Source organism: Papio anubis, chromosome 1, assembly GCF_008728515.1.
Source record: "Papio anubis isolate 15944 chromosome 1, Panubis1.0, whole genome shotgun sequence".
Taxonomy (NCBI): Eukaryota; Metazoa; Chordata; class Mammalia; order Primates; family Cercopithecidae; genus Papio; species Papio anubis.
Window position 1 is genome coordinate 107,009,760 of NC_044976.1, and position 27,174 is coordinate 107,036,933.

General features: G+C 39.9%; 1 protein-coding gene across 1 annotated transcript in view; it reads left to right on the plus strand.

The window, feature by feature from the left end:
- The window catches only part of FAM102B (family with sequence similarity 102 member B), a 74,673-nt gene that overhangs the window by 42,212 nt on the left and 5,287 nt on the right, over nucleotides 1-27,174 (plus strand). Inside the window, exons 4-10 of the mRNA XM_009214200.3 lie at nucleotides 5,251-5,367; nucleotides 9,431-9,477; nucleotides 17,702-17,805; nucleotides 21,549-21,644; nucleotides 21,777-21,966; nucleotides 22,059-22,186; nucleotides 22,975-23,044. Coding sequence (XP_009212464.2) covers nucleotides 5,251-5,367; nucleotides 9,431-9,477; nucleotides 17,702-17,805; nucleotides 21,549-21,644; nucleotides 21,777-21,966; nucleotides 22,059-22,186; nucleotides 22,975-23,044 — 752 coding nt within the window. The remainder of the gene's footprint in view (nucleotides 1-5,250; nucleotides 5,368-9,430; nucleotides 9,478-17,701; nucleotides 17,806-21,548; nucleotides 21,645-21,776; nucleotides 21,967-22,058; nucleotides 22,187-22,974; nucleotides 23,045-27,174) is intronic.

A 27,174-nucleotide genomic window follows, 5' to 3' on the forward strand; every position in this document is an offset into this window, starting at 1 on the left:
TAACCTCCATATTTACTGAACACCCTAAATCTAGTTGGTTGCAGTGCCAGGATGTTCTTTGTTAAAGTAATAGAAAACCTTCCTCAACTAGAGATTTTTTTAATATTACAAAACAAGAAGATGTGAGATAGACTTGCTCCAGAACTGGTCAATCCGCTGACTGAAGAACATCATCAAGAAGTCATTATTTTTCTCTTTCCATTCTGCCATTCTCTGTGTGACGACTTTGTTCTTGGCCAGCTCCCCTTCTGGACACCAGCTGGCTGGCTGCTTAATTTTAAGTCAACACATTCACATATGACAAAAATCCAGCTGCTTCTCCCTGTATTACATTTTTTTGAGTGAGGAAACATTTTCTAGATGACCCTCAGAGGGTTTACCCATACCTTTCATTGGCTGGAACTGGATTATATGCCCACCCTAAACTGGTTGTGGGCAATCGGAATGGATTGCCATGGTTAGCTTAAACTAATCACAGTCTAACAATGAGCTAGGGTTTGGGTTTCCTTCCTTGTACACATGGATGAACTGAGACTGGACACCTGAATAAAACCAGGGTTTTGTGACTGGGCGTGGTGGCTCATGCCTGTAATCCCAGCACTTTGGAAGGCCATGGTGGGAGGATCACTTGAGCCCAGGCATTCATGACCATCCTGGACAACATGGTGAGACCCTGTCTCAGTAAATAATTAATTAATTAACTAATTAAAAATAAATCAAGGCTTTGCTATCAAGGAATAGGAGGGCATTGATTCTGGGCTAGGCAGACAACAAGGTCTGCTGTAGTTGACCTGTCCTCTTCATTTTTTCCCTCTAAAAAGGTCTTGAAACCATACCTTCTCTCCATTCCCAGGGCCACTGCCTCAGGTTATGCCTTCCTTATTTTTTATTTACAGCCTGCACTGGCCTTCTGTCTAGTCTCTCTGTTATCTCCCTCCATCCTCCATATTATTGCCAAAGTCATCTTTCTAAAATTAAAACGTGATCATATCATTCCCCCATTTTTAGTCCTTTAGCAGCTATTCATTGCTTATAAAGGAAAATGAAAATTTCTTAACCTGGCGTGTGAGACACACCTTGTCATCTCTACTGTCATCTGCACATGAACACACACACACACACTCATACACTCATCCTTATGCCTCACACATACCACCCTCACAAACCTCCTGGAGTATCCCATGCTATCTTATCCTTTTGCTTTGTAACTTGATGTCTTTTCCTACCATTTTTATATTTCTCCCTCCTCTTGTCCTGTCAACTCATGTATCATTAAAGACTTAGCTTAGTCATCCCTCCCCACTAAGAACTTTTCTTTTCCTCTGTTTCTTGTAACTGTCTCCCTCTATCACAGTACTTTCACACTGCATTAAGGAATCTGTTCACTTTTCTGTCCTCCCCTATTAAACTGTAAGAGTAGGAATGACTTCCATATTACCTGAAATGTAGATGCTGAAGATTATTTCATGAATGAATTAATATCTGTGACAAATACAGCTAGTGTTTATGTATGTATGCCATTTCATGAGACAGTTACTCAGTGAAGCCAAAGAAAAAGTCGTAAGGAAACATAGACTTTCTGGTTCTTCACTAGAATGTAAGCTCTTTGAAAGCAGAGTAGATGTCCTATTCATCACTGTTTCCCAGTGTCTACAACTGGGCCTGTCATATAAAAGATGCTTGATAATATTGACTTCACTCATTAGTAACTGTTAGCCTGAAATATCACATTGACATGCCCCACCTTTTAATATACTTTCTTAATAGGGGCTGTCTTAGTTAGTTTGGGATGCTATAGCAGATTACCATAGATTAGGTGATTTAAACAACATTTATTTCCCACAGTTCTGGAGGCTGGGAAGTCCAAGATCAAGGTGCTGGTGGATCCAGTCTGGTGAGGGCCTGCTTTCTGCTTTGCAGATGTCTGTCATCTCGTGGTGTCCTCAAATGGCAGAGAGCAGAGAAAAAGGAAGCAAGCTCTCTTGTGTCTTTTTAAAAGGGCATTAATCCATTCTTGAGGACTCCACTCTTGTGACCTAATTACCTCTCATAGGCCCTGCCACCTAATACCACCCTTTCGGGGGTTAGGGTTTCAACATAGGAATTTTGGGGGAACATAAACATGCAGGCCTAAGAAGCACTGATCAGAGTCTCCCCTTTTTTAACTTATCGACAGTGTAATATAACAACATTACAACAGTAGATGGTAAGCCAATGGGCTATTCTTTTATTCAACAAATATGTATTAAGTGCCAGACACTGTTCTTGGTACTGTTCTAAGTACTGGAGATACAGCAGTGAACAAGACAGACAAAAACCCCTGCATTTGTGAAGCTTACGTGCTAATGGGAACAGGGGTCGTTGGAAGGACAGACAATAAGCAAATATGAAATATGTGTGTACGTGATGTGATGATAACTACTAAGGAGAAAAATAGAGCAGGTAAGGGGAGGAAGGTGGTAACTACAGGGTAAGGGAGGGAAGAGGGATGTGATATAGGATGGTCAGGGAAGGCCCCTTTAGAGAGATGACTTTTGAACATTGACCTGAATGGAGTAAAGGAGAAAGCTATAAGAAAATCTGAGAGACAGCATTTCCAGCAAAAGAACAGTAAGTGCTAAAGGCCTTGAAGTGATCTTGGCATTTTCAAGAAACAGGACATTGTGGCTGCCAGAGTAAATGAGGAAAAGGAGGAAATGAAGTTGGTCAGGTAGCCAGGCACGGAGCAATAGGAGACTGCAGAGAAAACTCTTTCAAGAGGAACAAGATCATGTCCTTTTCAGGGACATTGATGGAGCTGGAATCCATTATCCTCAGCAAACTTATGCAGGAACAGAAAACCAAATACTGCATATTCTCACTTATAAGTGCAAGCTGAACAAATGTGATCACGTGGACACAGGGAGGGGATTAGCACACACTGGGGCCTGTCGGGAGGGGGCGGGGGGGAGCAAGAGCATCAGGAAAAATAGTTATTGCATGCTAGGCTTAATACCTAGGCAATGGGTTGATAGGTGCAGTAAATCACCATGGCAAACTATGTGACAAACATGCATGTCCTACACATGTATCCTGGAACTTAAAATAAAATTAAAAAAAAAAAAAACCCTCTTACAAGAAGTTTTGCTGTAAAGAGGGCCAGAAAAAAAATGGTTCAATAGCCTGGAGAGAGATGTAGGGTGAGGTTTTGTTTTGTTTTCTTTTGTTCATTAAAGTAGGAGAAAATCCAGCATGTTTGTGTGCTTTTGGGAACGATCCAGCAGAGTAGGGAAATTTTAGAATGCACAAGAGCAGAAAGAATAACTGAAGTGATTAACTTGAGTGGGCAAGAGGAGAGTGGTTGGCCTCAGACAGTACTGTAAGTGGGAAAGCAAGTATGTGGGCACAGATGCAGGTAGGTGAGTGGATGTCACTGGCAGTAAAAGCTTATGGAAGTTAAGTGCTCTTTTGATTGCTTTAATTTTCTGATTGAAATAGGCAGTAAGGTCATCAGCAGAAAGTGAGGATGAGAAAGCAGTGTTGGAGGGTCAAGGAGAAGGATAATGTATGAAATAGGGTGCACTGATAATGTGTGATCAGTCATGTGAGTCTTCACATGCCCGGTTGGATATGGCTTTGTCCTGGACATATCCAGGCTTTTTCTGCTGATCTTTTGCCCCTCCAAGAGAGGCAATAAGACAGCTGGGCGCAGTGGCTCACGCCTGTAATCCCAGCACTTTGGGAGGCTAAGGCGGGTGGATCACGAGGTCAGGAAATCGAGACCATCCTGGCTAACATGCTGAAATCCTGTCTCTACTGAAAATACAAAAATAAAAAATTAGCCGGGCATGGAAAATACAAAAAAAAAAAAAAAAAAAGCCAGGCATGGTGGCGGGCGCCTGTAGTCCCAGCTACTCGGGAGGCTGAGGCAGGAGAATGGCTTGAACCCGGGAGGCAGAGCTTGCAGTGAACCAAGATCATGCCACTGCACTCTAGCCTGGGCGACAGAGTGAGACTCTGTCTCAAAAAAAAAAAAAAGAGAGAGAGGCAATAAGACTAGAGTAACCATGTGTGAATTAGGTGGGTATTAGTGCTGCTTGATGTGTGTTTGACTTACTGCATTTGGGGTTTGTGGTCCTTCGACTGCTCTCTGGGTTCTTATTCTTCATTCTTTTTGTATCAATTAAAAGGTGTTAAAATAATGCTCCAGCCTGCAATTAAAATATTCATCTCAAATGTGATTTATATGTGCCCAGTGTGTGTTTTAAAACCCTAAGGCAAACAACTTAGAATCACAGCAGTTTTTGAAATGTATAATACTGTGAAATGTATAATACTTTTTGTTGTATATTTATGGAAACATGCTTAATAAATTGCAACTCAATTCATTTTTTGTTGTTAATAAAAAGACCACACTTAGTCATGTAGACTTAGCTTGCTCACAAAATGATATAATGATAAAATGGGGTTGATTTGTTGTACCACATGGAAATGAGAAACAGGGTTGAGCAACATCAGAGGAAAGACTATACGGCAACCTTTGGCAGCTGCAGAAAATGGGGACTGAACCTGGGCAGTAATAACAAGAAGGAACAGGTTTGAGCTGAACTTCTGCACAGCAGCGGAGAGGGTTGATGTGGGGCAGAGCTCTGAGAAAGGGATGAATTAGGTTTCATAAAGAGAGATTCAGTTCAAGGATAATCAGCAAGAAGACACTGGTACCAAAGAAAATAAGTGATTCACTTAAGTCACTCCAGTTCTTGCATGGGGAGTGAAAACTTAATAACCTGCAACTATCTGCCTTCACCAGTGGTTAACTTGGCATAGAGCCTGACCCAGAATAGGGAGAGGAGAGTCTAATCATTCTTTTCTATGTGTATGCAAATTATCACTCTTGGTTTGCTAGTATTTCCCACAGGGTGGTGTGAATACCATTACTTGCAATGATTTTAGCTGTTTGATATACATTATTTTTACTTTAACAGTAATATATATTTTTAATGTATATAGAAAAAATATATTTACTGCATCAATTCTGATTTCAGAGATCCTGTTGCTGAAGACAAGAATAAATAAATAAATTCATATAAAAGGTGAACCAATTTAAAAACACAAAGCAAATAATAGAACAGGTATTAAGTTGTCAAAAATTACAAATAAATGAAGTTGGAGAAAACCTGTCCTAGGGTATGGGTTGAATATTTATTTTAAGGAGCATGTGATAGAAGCCTACTAGATAGTCTATTAATATAATTCTCTTTCTTTTCATAGCTGGGCTTTGCAGATCTAAACCTGGCAGAGTTTGCTGGATCAGGAAATACCACTCGCCGCTGTTTACTGGAAGGCTATGATACCAAAAATACAAGACAGGATAATTCCATTCTTAAAGTAAGCACGTTTCAGGATTTACTTGTCAAGAAATAAGATTATCTGCCTTTAAATAAGCGTATGTATATATTGTAAAGGACAAGATGTGAATCAATGCTGATATGATAAACTGACCATACCACTGAAGTATTCATCACCTAAGGAAAAACCCCATCTAAGTCACAAAAGCAGTGAAAAGTAACAAATGTTCACCTTCATGGTCCTAAGGTGTTTTTCTTTAATATTTTGAGCATTCAGAGAATACATACACCACTACAACATAAGAGTTCATTGGGAGGAAGGAGCATGATGAATTAATGAATACCTTAAAATGTTTGTAGCTCCCATAAGGTGATTTACAGAGCAGCTGTGATAGGTACATAGAAGCCACTGGGTTCTCTTGTAAACTAGTGAAGTGACAGATGGAACCCACTTCTGGGCATCTGCCCGGCTTTTTCCGAGTACCATCAGGAGCCATGTACTCTAGTAATGAGTGCGAATGTATACTTCATAGAGTTAATTGTAGTATTAAATGAGATTAATTGAGAAAATATTTGTAAAGTACTTTGCACCTAGGAAACTCCATTAGATAAACCTTTTGCAGTGTTTCAGTTAGGTTACCCCATGATGGTAAGTTATCTAATAAGGAAGGAAAATAATTCTGAATAAAAACAGGGTGTTCAGAAGTTAGTGAAGCAAAGAATTACCTTATATTCTACAATTTTCAAACTTTTTTTGCAGCAAATCTTAAGCTCTGCACATATGAAAATGTGTAAAATGGTTATTATAGCCAGTCCAATGCATAAAATGGTTTTTGTAACCCTCACACGAATTTAGCAGCTGGAAAGAAAGGTGGGACAGCGAGTTGATATGGGAAGGAAAATGTTCAGAAGACAAGGAAGAAATTAGAAAAGTATCACAGTATAAACTTCTGTACACATCATGTTGATTATATAGCTTTGTGGTTTTATAACTCTAAGAAGTTTTCAAAGCACTTGCCCATATCTCCATGAGATGAACAGGGTTAGACAGATGAGGATAGATTGTTATTCACATTTTATAGATGAAGAGCTGAGACTAAAGTATCTCACAAAAGTAGTCAGTGGCAGAGCTGGGACCACAGCGCATATCTTCTGCTGCCTGGTCAGGGGTCTTATTTCTTATATGAAAAGATGGATAATTCTTCTCTGAATGACAGTGTTTTCGTTGGAAATTGAAATAACTTTTTAATTTCAGACCCTCACATTCCTAAGAGCCAACTCACGGAGTAGTTTCCTTCTGGCTTCCCATTCATCCTTCCACACCATCTCTCCCACTTTGTCCTACAAAAAAAAACCATACTTTTTGAAGATTACACCATTCAGTCATAACACTCTCTCCTTTCCTAATCTCTGCCATCTCCTGACCCCTTAGGTACCTTCTCGCTCCTATCCATTGATGACTTAGCTCATGGCTCACAGTCTTTCTCTATATCTCTTCTCAGGTCATCATTTTTCCGTGGCTTCACCATCTGTGTGGGCGAGCTAGCCTTGTGGACTATCTTATCTGTATTTTTTTTCCTGATAGCTGATCATCTATGAGTCTAAGGCTTCTCAGTTCCTTAAACTCCCTATCTCCGGCAATATTTTCCTCCTCATCATCTCAGTTCCTACTCCCATGGTCACACTTTAGAGTCTAGACCTTTTTACTCCTAGAAACTTCACCCCCCCAAAAATTTCAATTTAAAGTTTTCTTCCTCCTACACTATCTGTTTCCAGTCCTCTTAGTCTCACTTAGCTGTCTTTAACCTTACCACTTTCCCACTGTCCATCAGCCCTGACTTGCTTCCACTTCCCTCTTTATCCAGCTTAAATTTCATGGTCCATAAGGCCAGGAGTTCAAGACCAATCTGGGCAACATAGTGAGAACCCCATTTAAAAAAAAAAAAAAATACTCCTGGCTCCTCTGTCCCTGTCTCCCTGCATTGTCTGAATAATCCCCAACTTTTGTTGAACTCAGCTATTAAATATCTATCCTTGCATGCCGAGCATTGCTGAAGAGAATCACACAACCAGACTAGCTGTCATTACTGAAGCCGTGCTCACTGCCATCTGGCAGTCATACTCTACTTCCTTCATATGCTTCCTTTCTCAATTTTAGATATTCTATCTCATACCTTTTTTCTCCTCGTATCCCAACACACTATTCCTGCTCTCAGATACTGGCCTTGCCTTATCCTGTTGAGAAAACAGAAGCCATTAAACTCAAATTCCCTCATCTTCCCATCACAGACTTTACCTGCCTCTCCTGCCTTATCCTTTTTGTCTCCTGTTACAATGGATGGCATGTCCCCTCTCCTATTAGAAGTCAGTCCTTCCTCTTGGCTTCTGGAATCCAAAGTTTGCCTAACCAAGAGCTTTACCCCTTAGATTATCCCCTCTTCTCATCATCTCTACCTCGAATGAACCATCCTCATCAACATATAAAGAAACAGCTCCACTATCTCCCATATTTATTTTAAAAAAGGACAAAAATTAATCTCTCATCTTCTCCAACTACTGTCTCACATCTCTGTTCTACTTCACTATTCAGTTCCTTAAAATCTGTATGTGCCACCTCCATCTCCTTTCTGAGACATCCATGATATTCAACAGTGCAGTTTTGATGGAGTTGGAAAGCAGACCTCAGGGTTCTATGAAAGAAGAGATGATGAGGAAATCAGTGCAGTAGGATAGATTTGCCATTTAAAGAGAAAAAGAATAGTCATGGAGGTGCTGGGGTGAGGAGATAGGAATGAAATAAGTTTATATAAGATACATGTCAGCCATTAACTGGAGAACATACAACAATGTACATATCATTTTATTCATTAAGACTATGAATTTTGCTATGTGCAGCCCTGGGATCACATCTCAGCTCTGCCCTTTACTAGTTATCTGGTTTTTAAAATATCACTTAATCTCCTGAGGTTAAAATGAAAATATTGTTCTCTCATAGGAATACTGAAAATTAAAGGAAATAATGCATATTAAACACGTAGCTTATGCCTGGCACATAATGAATTCTCAAATCATGATTGTTGTTAATGTTGCTGTTACTATTACCATTATCATTATTATTCCCATAAGAACATAAAGAGGTCCTATGACTGACTGTTAAAGGTAGTCAGCAACTAGAGAATAGCAGCATCTTAGAAAGTATTAGAAAAGCTTTAAATCCTGACTGGGCACAGTGGCTCACACCTATAATCCTAGCACTTTGGGAGGCCAAGGTGGTAGGATCACTTGAGGCCAGGAGTTCAAGATCAGCTTGGACAACATAAGCAAGACCCCATCTCTACAAAGGAAAAAAAAAAAAAGAATTCACCAGGTATGGCATGTACCTATAGTCCCAGCTACTCAGAAGGCTGAGACAGGAAGATCATGAGCCCAGGAGTTTAAGACTGCAGTGATCTGTGATAGCACCACTGCACTTCAGCCTGGGTGACAGAGCAAGACCTTATCTCAAGAATTAAAAAAAAAAAAAAAAAAAAAACTTTGAATTCTGATCTAAAGCTGGAACAAAGGCCAGAAGCTTTTTACCCTTAGAAGCCACCAGCCAGCATCCCTTGAAACATCAACGTGGCAACTTGAAGGAAAACATTACCAGACACTTAGGCACCACAGGAATTTGGGAGTAAAGACAGATAGATTAGCATGGCCACATACCCACAGGATTATTACTGATGAATTATTATTGCTATTTGTTTCCATTATTTCCGTTCTGATTTTTGCAGTTTTGAGGTTTTGAATGTTAAAAATTATTTTAATCTATATGGAGCAGTAATTTAATATTGAATATAACCCACTTCTTTTTTTTTTTTTTTTTAATAGAGACAGGGTCTTGCTCTGTTGCGCAGGCTGGAGTACAGTGGCATGACCATAGCTCACTATAACCTGAAACTCCTGGGCTCAAACAATCCTCCTGCCTTAGCCTCCCATGGATATAACCCAATTCAACAATCATTTTAGTTAATGCTTTCCCAATAGAAAATATCGGACTAGGTGCTGTGAAGGAAGCATTTTATAATTTTTTATAATCATGATGTTTCTTGTTTTATGTTTAGGTTTTGATCAGTATGCAACTGATGTCTGGTGACCCATGTTTTAAAACGTAAGTTGATACCCAATAAGTGGATTATGTATCTAAAAGTATAAGAAAGATTTATTTGTTTAAATTTTTACATTAATATTTTGTAGTGCTTATGGGAAAATACCAGTTAAGAGATAGTTTCTTCCATGGGAGACTGACCTGACCCTCTTAGAAGTTATGTTTACCTATTACCAAATGAATTCTCCATACTCTAAATTATTAATGCTATAGGTCTTTTATCATCTTCAGGTTTTGGGTAAAATTATATAAACAAAAATTTTTAATACAGCTTCTGTGAACATACTCATTTCTTCAGTAAATACCTATCAAATGCCTTACCAGGTGTTAAGCCATATTCTAGATACTAGAGAAACCGCAATGAACAAAATAGGTTAAGTCCTTGCCATCCTGGAGCTTATATTCTAAGAGGAAAATGGACAATAAGCTAACAAGTAAATACATAATACACCGATGGTCATAAGCGCTTTGGAGAAAAAGGATGGGAGGGCCATGGTGAAGAGAAGTGTCGCTATTCCATATATAGTAGTCAAGGGAGGCCCCCCTGGTAAAGATGATATTTGAGTAGAGACCTGAAGGAGGTGGGAAGCAAGTCACACCGGCATTAGGGGAAAGAGTATTTGAGGTAGAGGAAACGAGGACAGAGACCTTGAGGGAGAAGTGTTCTTGGCATGTTCAAGTAGCTGCCTGGAGAGCAGCAGGTCTAAAGCAGGGTGAATAAAGAGGCGGGTGACAGGAGATGAGGTCAGATGATAAGGAGTCTTGTGGCCATTATAAAAAGGACTGCCACTCACACTCTGAGTGAGATGGAAAAGCTATTGGAAGTTTTGAACAGAGAAGTAAAATTGTCTGACTTGTGGCTGCTGGATAGGGAATAGACAATCTGTAGGAGTAACAAAGGGGACAGGGGCACAAATAATTAGATAAAAGGCTATTTCAGTAATCCAAGGTTTTGAACCTGAGTAACTGGACAAATGGCACTTTCATTTGTTGAGATGAGATAACAAGTTGGGAGTTTGGGTGTCAGACATTTTAAATTTGAGATCCCTATTTAACATCCAGCGGGGCATGTCAAATAGGCAATTGGATAGATCAACTAGAGTCCAGTAGGGAGATCTGGGCAGGAGATAGAAGTGTGGAAATTATTACATCATTCGCATACAGGTAGTAATTAAAGCCATCAGACTTGAATAAATAACTGGAGGGAACGAGTAGAAATGGAAAAGGACCAGAGACTGAGGTGGGGACACCCCAGCGTGTTAGAGGTCAGGGAGACTGGGAAGAAGAAGGAGCAAAGAAACCATGAGTGTGATCGGAGGAGGAAAGCAAAGCAGAGTCCTGTCCTGAAAACCAAATGAAGAAATGGCCTCAGAAAGGCAGAAATAAGCACCTGCGTCACACGCTGCTGTAGTGGGTTTCAGAAAATGAGGACTGAGGATTGACCCTTGGAATTTTCAGTGCAGAAACTGTTGATGACTTTGGCAGGCACTTTGGTAGAATGCCCTTAGACTAAAGCCTTTTGAGCGTGGGTTAAAGAGACTTTGGGAGGAGAAAAATTGGAGACAGTGAGTATAAACAGTTCTTATGAGGGGTTTTGCTGTAAAAAAGAAACAGAAAAATGGAGTCATAAGTAAAGAGAGGATTTGGAGTAGGGCAGGTTTTATTCATTTTTAAGATGGAAGATGGTATAGCATATTTGAGTACCAATAGTATTGGCTCAGTAAGAGGGAGAAACTGATGATCCAGAAAAGGGACTGTTGCTAGAACGGCATCCTTGCATTGTTGGAAGGGAGGAAGGCTGAGAACGTAGCTACTGACGCAGGTAGAGGAGAAATGGAAGCATATAGAAGTTCTTTTCTAATTGCTTCTGATTTCTTAGTGCAGTAGGAAACAAGGTGCTCATTGAAGAGCAAGGACAGGGAAGACAGAGGAAGGGGTTTGAAGAAAGGAGAAGGTATGCAGAAATCCCACAGAGTGTCAGCATGAACGGAATGGGAAATGCAGGATTGCTTCTCAGCAGCCTTGAGGACACTTAATGATTAAAAATGAAAGTTCATTGATATCATTGAAATATCAGAAAAATACACATAGAAAACTAAAGAAAACATTACCTCCCTGTATATCAACTTCATGTTTTTAATAGCTGTAACTTAGAAAGCAACACCTAGCCGGGCGCGGTGGCTCATGCCTGTAATCCCAGTACTTTGGCAGGCTGAGGCAGGAGGATCACTCTACAAAAAATACAAAAATCAGGCATGGTGATGCATGCCTGTGGTCCCAGCTACTTGGGAGGCTAAGGGGAGGATTGCTTGAGCCTGGGAAGTGGAGGTTGCAGTGAGCCGAGATTGCACCACTATACACCAGCCTGGGCGACAGAGCAAGCCCCTGTTTCAAAAGAAAAAAGAAACAATTCTTGATTAAAACCACACATCTTCCTATAACTTAGCCTTCCTATGCTGTCTTCTCAGAAACCATGGTTTCCTGACTCCTTTATTTTCTGCTTTCTTGGGATCAAACCAATTTTGCTATACTATTTTTGGTGTCTCGGGTAACAGTTTGTTTTTCTAGTGGAGTAGGATTTAGGGTAAAATAAGAGAATGAGCAGCAAAACTTAGCAGAAGAAAATAAATTGATCATTCCTTCTCATGAACTTTTTATGGATATTCCCTTTCTTGCCCTTTCTCTGCTCTTTTCTCTCTCTACTTAAACTCACATACTGAAGAACTTGAAAATAGATCATCTAATGTTTTCTATTATCTCCATAAATTTAATTCTGACAATCTGGAGTTTATATTTACAGAGAAAGACTTTTATAATTCATAAAAATAAGCAGACATTACCTAATTCCAAATACATAAAAGTATTTTTTGAGAATCAAATCCTCAATAGTTTTTCTTTTCTCTTTGAAATTGTTCAAATGTCATTGAAAAAGGGGAAATTCTAACACATTCATATACTTGCACATCCTGAATATGTACTGAAGAGAAAAAACATTTTAGCTACTGATGTAAAAAGTAAATGCATTTTATCAGGTTATATTTAAATATGTATCAAATATGTAAAATCACATTACTTTAGAGCTGAAAAGAATGTTGGAAGTTGTCTAATCCAGTGATTTTTTTTTTCAGATTATTTAGCTACAAAATCCTGTGTTCGAATATAATATGAGGCCAGGCATGGTGGCTTATGCCTGTAATCCCACACTTTGGGAGGCCAAGGCAGGTGGGTCACTTGAGCCTAGGAGTTCACGACTAGCCTGGGCAACATGGTGAAACCCTGTCCCTACCAAAAAATAAATTAAAAAATTAGCCAGGCATGGTGGTGCACCTGTAGTCCCAGCTACTCAGGAGTCTGAGGTGGGAGGATCACTTGAGCCCAGGAAGCGGAGGTTGCAGTGAGCCAAGATCATGCCACTGCACTCCAGGCTGGGTGACAGAGTGAGACCTGTCTCAAAAAATAAAGCAAATATATTATGAATCCTAGTATATAAAATTTTACTCTATATCCCCTCCAACTTAGGTAAGATGAGAATAAATTTTCTACTGGGCACTCTCCCCTATCTGTTTCTACAAGACCCTAAAAGATATCATGAAACCAGTTTTAAAAGTGTTGCTGTAATCCAAGTTCTTATTGTACAGATGAGGAAACTGAGGCACAGAGCAATCGAGTGACTTTACTGAGTATCTTTGTCCAGTACGAAGATATAAATAACTGCTGGAGGGCTTCATTCTACTATTCTCTGCTTTTGTCTATCTTTAAATTTTTCATGATATAAATTTTTTTAATTTACTTGAGAAACAAGAGTACAGCAGACCCTTAGTCTCAAGTTTAAATCCTAGTTTTAATATTTTCTGAGCAGAAGATCTGTGACATAGATTGTATAATTCTTTTGAAGCACCAATTTTATACTATAAGATCAGAATTTATGAAGAAGACAGCTGGTAAGTCAGCCTAACCACCTACCCTAAACTTTATTTCATAGTTCTCTACAACTCATCAAATATCCACCAACTCTTGTAAAAAAGAATGAAACTCACTCTGAAAAGTGCTGATAAAGAAAAAAGATATTTTAAGAGAGAAATTGTATACTCTGCTGGCATTTGGGAATCTGGTGGCAAAGCAGATCTAGGGGTGATATAAGTCTCTCGAATAGCAAGGTTCTGACGTGTTCATATTCCAAAAGGAAGGAAATTATCATTTGTGAAAATGATTTCATGAATGTTACTGTCTCTCAATTTTTAAAACAACTCTGTAATGTAAATATTATCCATGTTTTTGAGTAAGGACATTGAGACTAGGAGGTTAAGGAATTATTTCTTCCAGGGTCCCAGGATGCAGTCATTCATTCAGTACATGTGTATTGATTGCCTGCCACATGCCAAGACTTAACAAGCTAGAAAAGACCAGCCCCTGCTCTGAAGGGATTCATTGATTATGTGGGAGACAGGCAAACAGCATACAATGTCACTGGGGCACACAGGATAGTATCCCTAGCCACAGTTCCTTAGAAACCAGGGAAATCTTTACTGAGAAGGGGATGCTGAGCTAAGTTTAAGGGATGACTAGGAATTTACTAAGCACAGGAGGTAGGTAGGACACCCCAGGACAGAAAACAGTTTGCACAAGTTTATGCCAGTATTACAGGGCATTGAGTATTTAAGAAGTGTCAAGTAGGTAATATTGTCATTTTATGAGGTCATTTTTCACACATTCTTAACATTACTATAATGCAATCAAATTAATCCCATCTCTTTTTCTATACTTGATCTACATTAAGTGATTTCAGATGACAGATATAAAAACATTTTCAGAACAAAAGAGGTAATAGAACAAAAACTGGCACATGACAAGCACTCAGTGATTATTTATTCAACAAGACTGAGTTGTCCAGGGAGCTAAGAGAGCTGCCAAGGCCCAGCTAAGATTTTGGATTCTAAATTTGCTTTACTATCAGTCCCCATAGCCAATGAATTTTCTCCATAGTGCTTAGTTGCCCCAGTAATGGAGCAGTTAGTACAGATGGCTGATATTATCAAGGGTTGCAGTTCTTCAACTTGAGACCGCAGAACAAGGGGTGCCAAATTGAAGGTGTTGCTTAAAGAGTTGTGGCTGTGGAGTCAGGCTGGAAGGGAGAATGGAGCCAGAGGGGAATAGAGAAGGAAAGGGCCAATGTTTGGGAGGGCTGAGGGCTGGAAAACAGGTGTAAGACACAGAGGGGATAGAGGCACTGTAATCAGGTCACCTGTGAAAGAAACTGGCATTAAAAAGGTAAGAATTTTTAGACATGCAGGCATGAGTCAGCTGTCAATGATTAATGACTATGACTATAGGCTCCGTTCTTTGTGTTTCTTCTTTATATTAGTTTTTCCCATTAAATATTTAATGCAGTGTGTTTTGTTTTGTTTTGTTTTTCCACAAAGCTATTTTACATTATTTGAAAATACGGGCCGGGCATGGTGGCTCATGCCTGTAATCCCAACACTTTGGGAGGCCGGGGTGGGCGGATCACCTGAGGCCAGGAGTTCAAGACCAGCCTGGCCAACGTGGCGAAATCTTGTCTCTAATAAAAATACAAAAATTAGCTAGGCATGGTGACGGGCACCTGTAATCCCAGCTACTCGGGAGGCTGAGGCAGGGGAATCGCTTCAACCAAGGAGGCAGAGGCTGCAGTGAGCCAAGATCGGGCCATTGCACTCCAGCCTGGGAAACAAGAGTGAAACTCCGTCTCAAAAAAAAAAAAGAAAAAAGAAAATATAGCTGTTGGTAATCCAAGAGGCAGATCTAGGCCAGACTGCAAATTCTAAGGGATTTGAGTTTTATGCCGAAGAAGCTATGGAAGGGTTTTAAATAAGAGAGTAACATGTTCAGAGGCATGTTTCAGAAAGACCACAGTGACAGTAGCATGGAGTAGAGGTTGGCAGACCAGCAAGGAGACCCTTGCAGTCAGCCAGGAGAAAGGTACAAAGGCCAAAACTCAAGTAATTAGTGAAGATGGAAACGAGATGATAAGTAGGAAAAATACTAAATGAGGATCTGGGATTTGGAAACTGATTGGATATGGGAAAATGTTATTAGGAAGGAGGCAGAGGTGATATCCATAATTCTAGTTTTGGTGACTTTGTGGATTACAATGACATTTACAGAGAGAGTAAAAGAAGAAAGCAGGTTTTGGGAAACATGAGTTTAGTTGGGTATATATTGAGTTTTATATATATGAGTTTCAAGGACAAATACTTGAAAGTGTCTCAATAGGATGTCTTAAGTCTAGAATTTAGGAGATCCTAGGCTGGAAATAGTCCATAAATGCAGTAGATTTAATAGCAATCTTAAATGTCTCTATCCCCAAGAATCCGAGTAGCCTGAGAACTCCATTAAGATAACAGGGTAAGAATTTAAGAATTGCCATAAAGCAGGTCAGCTTCATTATTCCTTCAACCACCTCCCTGTTTTATCTCAGGTCACCGAGGGATAGTTTCTAGGACGATGTGGTTTTCCTCTGCAATATCAGCCTCAAAAGGTTAGGGATTGGCTGGGCATGGTAGCTCACACCTGTAATCCCAGCACTTCAGGAGGTCAAGGTGGGAGGATCACTTGAGGCCAAGAGTTAGAGACCAGCCTGGGCAACATAACAAGACCCTGTCTCTACCAAAAAAAAAAAAAAAGTTTTTGTAAGGTTAGGTATGTTTTCTAATAAAAATCCCTATGATAAAAAGCAAACACAATGGGATGACGACAGTCAACAATAATTTACTGTACATTTTAAAATAACTGAAAGAGTCTGGGTGCCATGGCTCACATCTGTCATCCCAGCACTTTGAGAGGCTGAGGCATATGGATTGCTTGAACCCAGGAGTTCAAGACCAGCCTGGACAACGTAGGGAGACCCCCTATCTCTACAAAAAAGAATTTAAAGTCTCTACTAAATATAAAAAAAAAAAAAAGCCAGGCATGGTTCTGTGTGCCTATAGTCCCCACTAATTGGGGAACTAAGGCAGAAGGATTACTTGAGCTGAAGAAGTGGAGGCTGCAGTGAGCCATAATTGCACCACTGCACTCCAACCTGGGTGGTAAAGCGAGACCCTGTCTCAAAATAAATAAGTAAAAAATAAGAGTATAATTGGACTGTTTGTAAGAAAGGATAAATGCTTGAGGTGATGAATACCCCATTTACCCTAATGTGATTATTATGCATGGCATGCCTGTATCAAAATATCTCATGTAACCCATAAATATATATATCTACTATGTATCTACAAAAATAAAAAAATAAAAAATAAATTTTTTTGAGACAGAGTCTCGCTGTCGCCCAGGCTGGAGTGCAATGGCACGATCTCGGCTCACTGCAACCTCTGCCTCCTGGGTTCAAGCGATTCTCCTGCCTCAGCCTCCTGCGTAGCTGAAATTACAGATGCACGCCACCATGCCTGGCTAATTTTTGTGTTTTTAGTTGAGACTGGGTTTCACCATGTTGGCCAGGCTGGTCTGGAACTCCTGACCTCAGGTGATCCACCCGCCTCGGCCTCCCAAAGTGCTGGGATTACAGGCGTGAGCCACTGCACCTGGCCAAAATTTTTTAAAGAAAAAAAACTGTTCAAAATTAAACTTACCCCTCCTTGCTTCACAGCTTTTACGTGGAATAGGAGTTTGAATTAACCAATGAAAACAGATCCATTACTACTCCCAGAGAATCCAATCCAAAAAGCAAATCTAAACAACTGGGCCTCTCTGTAGACTCTCCCTGGGCAGATGAACTGTTTACAGAGATGAAGGTAGAAGATAAAACCGTGGATACTATTCAAGAAGCGAGTGGAGCCAGCCAGGGAGCACAGGCTCTGAAGCAGGAGGCATGAGGCATTCTCCTCCCAGCCTGATTCAAAAGGGCTTGGCGCTGTCTTCCTCAGCTGAAAGATGCCGTCCTGAGTTGACAGTTAGAGCAACACTCCCTTGACCAGTGCCAGGTTCACACTGACAGAGGCCTCTCTTTTTAGGACTCTATGGAGACAATGCCCTTTTCTTGTTATGTGGAAAAAAACCTTTTTCTCTTATGAATTTTATTCAAGTTTGAAAAGATGCTTATACGTTATCTGCTGATCTTTATGACTTTCACCCTCAAAGGGGTAACATTACCCAGCAGTTTATGCTAGGGCTTCCTCAGCTTACCAAACAATGACAGTGTTGCAAACTTTGAGGCTCCCCCACAACTCCTGTTTGCAAATGTTTTTTACAGGCCTCCCTCCACCTCAATGTCTATACCAATTGCTGGTGAATCTGAATCTTTGCAAGAAGATAGAAAAGGTGGAGAGACTCTCAAAGTGCATCTTGGAATAGCAGGTATGGATGTGTGGCTTACTGGTTTTGTAATTTATGAGAGACTACTTGATGCCCTAAAAATTCCCAAAGTCCTTCCAGATTTAAAATTGTGTGGATATTTGACTTGAAACAGGCCAATAAGAATCAGCAGTTTTAATTATGTAATTCTTGGTTGGTCCAGTGCTTTATTTAGTCTAAAGTATTGTGCTCTGACAGATTAAAAACTAGATGTTACAATGACACTCCGGTCATCACTGTATGCATCTACCCCCCACAAGTACAACAGAATACTACAGGATTTTTTCCATTTTTCCTATTCCATTACCCTGCAACTTCTGTAAAGCAACTTCTGCCTCTCAGGTGTTGCTCCTCTTCCATGAATCGTTTTCCCTCTGTCAGTGGTTCTCAAGCCCTAGTGTGCATCAGAGTCACCTGGAGGGCTTGTGAAAACACAGGTTGCTGGCGCAGCAGCCAGAGTGTTTGATTCAGTAGATCTGGCTTAGAGCCTGAAGTTTTGTATTACTAAGACATTCCCACAAGACCCTGATGCTGCTAGTCCCTGACCACACCTTGAGATGCACATTTCCAGGCACACTTCTGGCAGCAGTCAGAATCTGCTCCAGAAGTAAAAGCGTGGTGGGGAAAATGTCAAGGTCACAGGAGGAAAAGGACTTAGGAGCTTCCCTCTGTCTTCAGTATTACGGGAACAGGATGTATTGTTGGAAAGAAGGGAAAGAAAGATGAGGTGATATAATTAACCCTTTCACTACCTTTTAAAATATGCAAATATATGGTTTCTTATAAATAATGGTGACTCTGAAATGTCCTGTTTTGGGATCAGTGGATCTTTTGGGAACTTGTAACCATTCCATTAGCTCCTTCTCTTCAGCATGTAAATATTCTGAATTCTTTCTCATATTGAAAAAATAAAAACAAAAACTCCTTAGCCCTACATCCTTCTCTATCTACTGCTCTCCCTTAGGCTCCAGCAGGCTGGCACATGTGCTCACATGCTCTGTGTCTTTCCCCACCCTGCCCCAAATATATAGAGACCTCTCTCTCTCTCTCTGTCTGTCTGTGTGTGTGTATGTGTGTGTGTGTGTGTGTAGAGAGAGAGAGAGATCAGCAAGAGATGATATATGTACCACACATTTCTTATAGCCAAAACTTCTAGAAAGAATATACCATTTATTCCTGAACACAGTAGCCATCTGGCTTCCATTGTCTGCCCTCTCTTGATGCTATCCCCAGATACATGATTGTCAACTCCTGTGGATATTTGTTCTGGTCTCATCTGATGGCCAGTTATTCTTTCTTGACGCTTTCTCTTCCCTCGGCTCCTCTCTGACCTTTCCTTTTCTAGCTTCTTAGAGTCTTCTTCATCTTCCTCCGACTTCCCTTTACATATTGATGTTCCACAGGGTTTGGTCCCCTCACTTCCTTGAGCAATGCCATCTATACCCTTGGCTTTATCTGTCACATAAATGTAAACGTGATTGTTTGATGTAAATGTGATCAAATGCTTTGGGGAAAGGTCCACTTCATACCAAATGTTACACTGAAATCCATCTGTTTCTCTTTCTCCCCAGCCAGACTCTTAGGTTTTTCATGATCAGGTCTTATTTATCTCTGTATCTCCAGCAGAAGGCCCGGGACACAGTAGATGTTGAGTGACTGTTGAATAGGCATCCTTAGGTGTCTAATTCCGCATATCTAGCACAAGTCTTCCTACCTTTTCCTCCTGTCTTTTCTACCTCAGTTTTCCTGACACAAACTTCTGCTTTGTTATTGAGTCCTGCTATTTGTACCTAGGAAACATCTCTCACTCTCAGCCGGATTACTATGAAAACCTTCACTCATATGCCCCCCGTTTATCCTGTTGCCGAAGTGTTCTTCCCAAAATGTAGATCTGATCATGTCACACCCTTCCTTGAAGCCACTGAACTGTTTCCTTCTTTAAACTCATAGAAAGTTCTTCATCAACAGGCATCTACTCATCTTTCTAGCCTCTTTTCCCTCAGTTGTTATACTACACTACCCTATATGCCAACTTTACCAAACAATCTGCTTCCCTACAAACAAGGCATGCTCTTCCTGGTGCCTTTCCTTGCTCAGAAGTTCCCAAACATTGCTCAAGTCCTGGGGTTAACCTCCTCTGTGAGGTCTTTCCCCCATTACCAGTTTGTGTCAGATGCACTGTCCTTTGGAGCTCTTAACAGCTGCCTTTTGGTGCTTGTATTTTTGTACTTACCACATTGTATAAGTTTTGCTTCTACCTGTAAACTCTAAGCATGTATTTTGTCTTACTTATTTTGTACTTCCTATACCTTGTACAGTATTAGGCACCTGACTTGGTAAAATATTAATAAATATTGATTGAATGAATAAATTTTGAAAACCAGAAGATATGTGGATGACTTAAGATCTGAGCCAAACCCAGAAGTAAAGAGCGGTGCATAACTCTTGATATGAACTAACTTTCTGAGTTCAGATTTTGCTGCATGTTTGGGTTTGGACCACTGTAGAGATGCTTGGGCCACTTATACTCTGTCCAGAAATGAGAAACCTTTGCAGAAGGACCAGGTTACTCCAGTAGCTTCCTTGTTTTGCAGCATTTGTTAGTCCAACTGCATGCAGTATCATTTATAGAATGGTTGCTATAATAGCTATGTTACTCAGTTGCTTTCCTTCTGCTTCTATGTTAAAAACAGTTCTTGTTTCCAAATATGATTGTGCCCTAGGGAAAATGGTCACAGTTTTGCATTCTCTGGAAGAAGCCTGGTTCTGAAAATATATAATTGGCACCTGGAATATACACATGATCAGAAACTATTAGAAATGGCTTTGACACTGCCTTTTGTACATTTACTTTGAATCTGAATACTATAATCACTTTCTTAAGAACTTTTATTCTCAGTGCAACATCCCATGCTGTGTTGATTTAAGCCACAGACATTGCCCAAATTATAGCCTAGCACTAGCAACACTAACATTAAAGTAATAGAGTACTCTTTAGCTTGTTGTTGTGATGGATTTTTAAGGAAGCAGTATTTGCTTAGAAACCACACTAAAACCTACCAATTTTGTGAATATTTATAAGAATACATCAGGCTGGGCACGGTGGCTCAAGCCTGCAATCCCAGCACTTTGGGAGGCCGAGACAGGCAGATCACAAGGTCAGGAGATCAAGATCATCCTGGTTAACACGGTGAAACCCCGTCTCTACTAAAAAATACAAAAAAACTAGCCAGGTGAGGTGGCGGGCGCCTGTAGTCCCAGCTACTCAGGAGGCCGAGGCAGGAGAATGGCGTAAACCCGGGAGGCGGAGCTTGCAGTGAGCTGAGATCCGGCCACTGCACTCCAGCCTGGGTGACAGAGCGAGACTCCGTCTCAAAAAAAAAAGAAGAAGAATACATCAGAGTCGTTTTTATTGGAGAATACTGAACACTAAAACTATAGCAGTTTTAAGATAGAGTGCTGTTAAATGTTTTGAAAAACAGGAGTTTATTGCATGGACTGAACTAATAAGGACCGAAATAATTTTTTTAATGTTATGAAAAATATAATACTAAGGTATTTAAATACTTTGTATTTCTTGCAATACAGTTATTTCCATTGTACTGACTTAAAAGGATATCTCTCATTTTGTAGCTTATTGTTTTGATAATGAACTTGGCAGAGTTTATAAAGTCTGCAGATTAGAATACAAGTTGACCGTTAACTTTTTGGCAATAAGAATGACATCATGTTATGACATATTACAGATCTTTCAGCAAAGAGTGCCTCTGTTCCAGACGAACTTGGTGCCTGTGGACATTCTAGAACATCAAGCTATGCAAGCCAGCAGTCAAAAGTATCAGGTAGAGGCTAACAGTGAAGTTGAATTCCTTATTGTTCCAAAGGCACTTGAAACTGCTGTGGTGTGGGGGAAGGATGTCAGATTGCAGAGTGTTTGATATGAGTATGATATCCAAGGTGATTTTCTCTGACAGGGTATAGCACATGTCACTCCCGGTCATCTAGTTTCTCTGAGCTCTGCCACAGAAGAAATACCTCAGTGGGAAGCACATCAACAGGAGTTGAAAGTATTCTAGAGCCATGTGATGAAATCGAGCAGAAAATCACTGAGCCAAATCTTGATACAGCTGATAAAGAAGATACAGCTTTAGAAAAACTCAACAGGTATCCTTTTAGTTTAAAGAATAAATTTTAATTTTAAAAAAACTTTGTTTTCATAACATAATAAAAAGGAAAAAATGTAATTCTTTTCAAAGATGCCCAGTGAAACAAGATTCTGTAGAATCTCAGCTGAAGCGAGTTGATGACACCAGGGTGGATGCAGATGACATTGTGGAGAAAATATTACAAAGTCAAGACTTCAGCCTTGATTCCAGCGCTGAAGGTGTGTAGATAACTGTTAAGCATAGATTCCTGTAATCCAGGTTTTTGTAATCTGTGTAGTCAGCAGTAAAGAGGCTCAGAACATCATGATATGACTGTTGCATATTTGTATAGTAAATTTCATGCCCATAAAAATCTCAAGATAACTTTATAACTCATTTATTAATGAGAATGATTATTGAATTTAGAAAAAGAACACATTTTAGTTAAAAGTGATCAATTTTAAATAAAACATGTATTGTGTTTTTAATTATGCCCAGATGTCTACAATGTTTGTATACCTAATGATAGGTATCTACATCTGCTTTTGTTATAAGTGCTTTAAGCCACAGTTGTAATTTGGAGGTGGTCTTAGAACAATAGTGAATAATGGAATCCTTCATTCCCTCCTTAGAATTTTCACTGAAACTGAAAATTTGTATGCCACCAATTTGAAAGATATAATTACTCATGTTGATGTGAATAGAAAGCACTTAACAATGGACTTATTGTCATTATGTAGCTGGGTGTAAAGAGAAATAATTAAACCTTACTTATGGAAATTTGTAGGAAGAGCTATCTCCATTACTCAGCTAAAAGAAAAAGAGCTTTAGAAAAGTTGGTGAGCAATAACCTTTAGAGTATCTTTTAAATTGCCTATTTTAAAACATGTGTATGTAACTTTGGTTTTTAAGTTGTTTATTTCTTTAATAAACTGAATTGTAAAATATGGATTTTTACAATATCAGTACTATTTGACAATAGTCTAATAATTGTGCATGTAACAAACATTTTAAATGTGTATTGCAGAAGAAGGACTAAGGCTATTTGTGGGTCCTGGGGGAAGTACAACCTTTGGCAGTCATCATCTTCCAAATAGGTAAGTAGTACAAATAGTGTCTTATTAAAATATAGACTAATTTTTTTTTTTAATCATGAGTAGAGGATGATGGTTGCAAAGTTTATATTAGGCTGAAGCTAGGAAACACAGCAGTAGTTACATAAGAAGAGTTACAGCTCTTAGCGTAGCTCTGTTTCCTTTATTCTGGATATGTTTGACATTATATTTTATAAATTAGTTTTTAATTTCCTTAGAAGTATTTTTAAAGTGTATTAGTCAAGGGCCAGTAGACCATTGGGAAAGCTGCAATATAAAAGGACATTTAGAAAAGAGTTCTTAGTCTTTTAAAACATTAATTTTTTATTAATTTATTTTCTAGAGACAGTGCTGTTTCCCAGGCTGGAATGCAGTGGTGCAATCATAGATCACTGTAGCCTCAAACTCCTCAGCTCAAGTGATCCTCCTGCCTTAGCCTCTTGAGTAGCTGGGACCATAGGCATGCGCCACTGTACATCACTAGTCTGATATTTTAGGAAGAGCAAAGCAAAATTACATTCCCAGTCAATGGTGTTATCTTTTCTGAGCAGTTACACAGCCACTGAGCAACTTAAGCTGCTGTTAACCTTTCTTGTACTCTCCTTTTCTCCACCCCACTGCCATACATATTAAGAAAAGTTCTGAAAACCAAATACCGTTTTGCTAGTTATTCAGATGCAGATGAAGAAAAGTCACCTGCCAAACTTACCACTGATTATCAGCACTGCAGCAGGTAACAGTGAGCACAGACGCCGAGGACAGTGTAGGAATTCTGATCACTCCCTTGCTCCTTACAGCCTGCTCCCCACACTTCTGTGCACCCCTAATTCCATTCCATGTCATATTTATGTAGAGTCCCTGCAAAACTACAGAGTGAGTTACAGTTTCAGTGGGGAGCCCCTTGGACCAAGACAGTTATTTTATTCTCTCATGCTCAAAACCTAAAAGAATTTTGCATTCATTTCTTTTACTAATACTCATTTTAATGAGTACCTCCTATTTGTCCAGCACATTACAAGGCTCAAAAATAGACTAACAGCAAAAACCTACATCAACAATTAACTACAATCAGATATTATAGGTAGGTAAGAGAGAGACATATAAAACTACTTCCAGGGAGTAATGTGAAAAGGGATTTACAGAAGATGTAACACTATTTAGATCTTTAATTGACTCATCTGCTCATTAAATTCAGTAACTGTTTCTTGGGCCAATTTCTGGGTAAGAATGCAAGTAGAAAAGACCAAGCTCTTACCCTCTGCCGGCTTATGGTCTAGCACATGGGGCTGGCAGGCTATAGCTCATAGGCCAAATTGGCCCACTGCCTGTATTTATAAAGTTTCATTGGAACACAACTATGCCTGTTTATTTGTGTTGTGTTTATGGCTGCTTTGATGCATTACAGTAGCAGAGCTGAGTGGTGCCGCAGAGACTCTGTGGCCCACAAAGCCTACAATATTTACTGTCTGACTCTTTCTTACAGATGAGATGGACAAACTAAAAATCATAACATTATAATAAATACTGTAATAGAGAGAAGTAGAGGGAAGTTTGAGAGAACAGAAACGGGACCTCAGAGTTCACACTTGAAGAGAGACTTTGGGAGAATAAAAAATAAGTGGGGGGCTTATAAGGTGAATATGATGACTATGAATACTCCTGGTAATGGGAACAAATAGAATGAGTTTATAAGTACAGTTATTATTATATATAATTATAATAAACATATAGCAACTATAGGTAGCATTGAGCATTTATTAGTTATATGCCAAGCACAGGTACATATATATTTTTTTATCCAATTCTTATATAGTATCTTTCAGTGCTCACAACATACTACAATTAGTTTGGTGGTTTTTTTTTAATGGAAACAAAGATACAAAGAAGTAATTTTAGGCTGGATGTGGTGGCTCACACCTGTAATCCCAGCACTTTGGGAGGCTGAGGCGGGTGGATCACTTGAGATCAGGAGTTCAAGACCAGCCTGGCCAACATGGCAAAATCCCGTCTCTACTAAAAATACAAAAACTAGCTGGGCGTGGTGGTGGGCACCTGTAATCCCAGCTACTTGGGAGGCTGAGGCAGGAGAATCACTTGAACCCAGGAGATGGAGGCTGCAGTGAGCCAAGATTGTACCACTGCACTCCAGCCTCTGCGACAGAATGAGACTGTCTCAAAAAAAAAAAAAAAAAAGAAGAAGAAGTAATTTGCCCAAGGCCTTAAAACTAGTAAGTGGTAAAACCAAGATTAAAACTCATGTCTCTTTGAGTCCAAATCCCATTGTACTTAACCACTATATCTTACTATATCTTACCAAATCCCATTGTACTTAACACATTAATAATATAACATAGTTCAGGTTCTTCTGAGGAGAGGGGGTTGTGAACACGTATTTAAGGGCATGAGGATGGCAAGCATCTCTGGGCTAGGCTGTAAAGGGCCTCACTTGCCATAACAAAGTTTCTTCTTCTCATGTTCACAGTGGGGAGCCATTGGCTGTCCTTGCAGGGAAGTGACCTATCAGATTGGCATTTTAGAAAAATAACTGGCTATTATTTGAAGGTTAGATCAGAGCAAGGAGAGACCAGTAGCAGGAGGAACCAGGTAGAAAAGTAACATTTATAAGGACAGTGGTATGAAGGATGGAGAGAACATATGTTTTTGAGTTAGAGACTTGGGTTCACATCCTAGCCAGACCACTTATGGGGCCTGAGTAAATCACTTAACTTCAATAGAATTTTAGTTATCTCTGCTGAAAAGTAGGAATAACCATGCCTATCTCATGGAGTAATTTTAAAGGGCAAATGACATAATATACTCAGTAAACCCGGGCTTTATTAATTTAAATAGAGGAACAGCAGAAAATATAGTTCCAACCAAATGGTATTTTTTTCTAAGAGATAGGGTCTCACCCTGTCACCAGGCTGGAGTGCAGTGATGCACTCTCAGCTCACTGCAGTCTTCAACCCCAGGCTCAGCCTGCTGAGTAGCTAGGACTACAGGCGGGTACCACTACGCTCAGCATTTTTTTTTTTTTTTTTTTGTAGAGACAGAGTCTCGCTGTGTTGTCCAGGCTGGTCTCAAACTCCTGGCCTCAAGTGATCCTCCCACTACAGCCTCTCAAAGTGCTAGGATTACAGGCATGAGCTGTTGTGCCAAGCCTTCAACCAAGAGGAATTTAAATAGTAAATGATCAAAAGCATGGACTGTCTTATCAGACTGCCTGGGGTCAAGTCCTAGCTCTTCCACTATTGATTGATATTATTGACCTCTGTAAGTCTCCGTTTCCTTGCCTATAAAATGAGAGTGATAAATAAGATACTGAACTCATAGGATGTAACATTAAATTAGATGACTTATGTAAAGTTTTTTGGTTTTCATTTTTGAAAGACAGGGTCTCACTCTGTTGCCCAGGCTGGGGCACAGTGATGTGATTACAGTTCACTGCAGCCTCCAATTCCTGCACTCAAGTGATCCTCCTGCCTCAGCCTCCTGAGTAGCTAGGACTACAGGTGTGAGCCACCATGCCCAGCTTTTCTTTTTTAACTTTGTGTGGAGATGAGGTCTTGCTGTGTTGCCCAGGATACAGCCTGGCCCACTTGGGTTTTCTTACTGGGACCTGCATGCACCTGCCTGCTTGTCTTTAGGGACATTAAATTTTTTCTGACAAGAAGTCTGTCTGTATTTTTATTTTATTCTTCCGTATGTGATTTGTCTTTTATATATATCTGGCTGCTTTTAAGATTTTCTGTTTATTACTGGTTTTTAGCACTTTGACTATGATGTGCCTTGGTATGTTTTTCCTTGTGTTTATTCTGCTTGGGGTTCATCAAGCTTTTCCATCTATGGGTTTACAGTTTTCATCAAATTTGGAATTCTCAAGCCATTGTTTTCCCCAACCCCTCCTTCTGTTATTCTGGTCTACAAATTCTAGTCCCCAGCCCCTCTGAGCTTTGACCTCTGACTCCTCCACTCAGAGAGACCAGCAGGCTATATTTGGGGTCTTCCTCTCTGCACTGCAGGCTCGGAGGATCCTGAAGGAAACTGCTTCAGGCAGCTAGCTGGGGCGGTTGTTGGGCTCTCTTCATTTATTTCTTGTTTCTTGGGACCACAGTCCTGCACTGCCTGTTGTC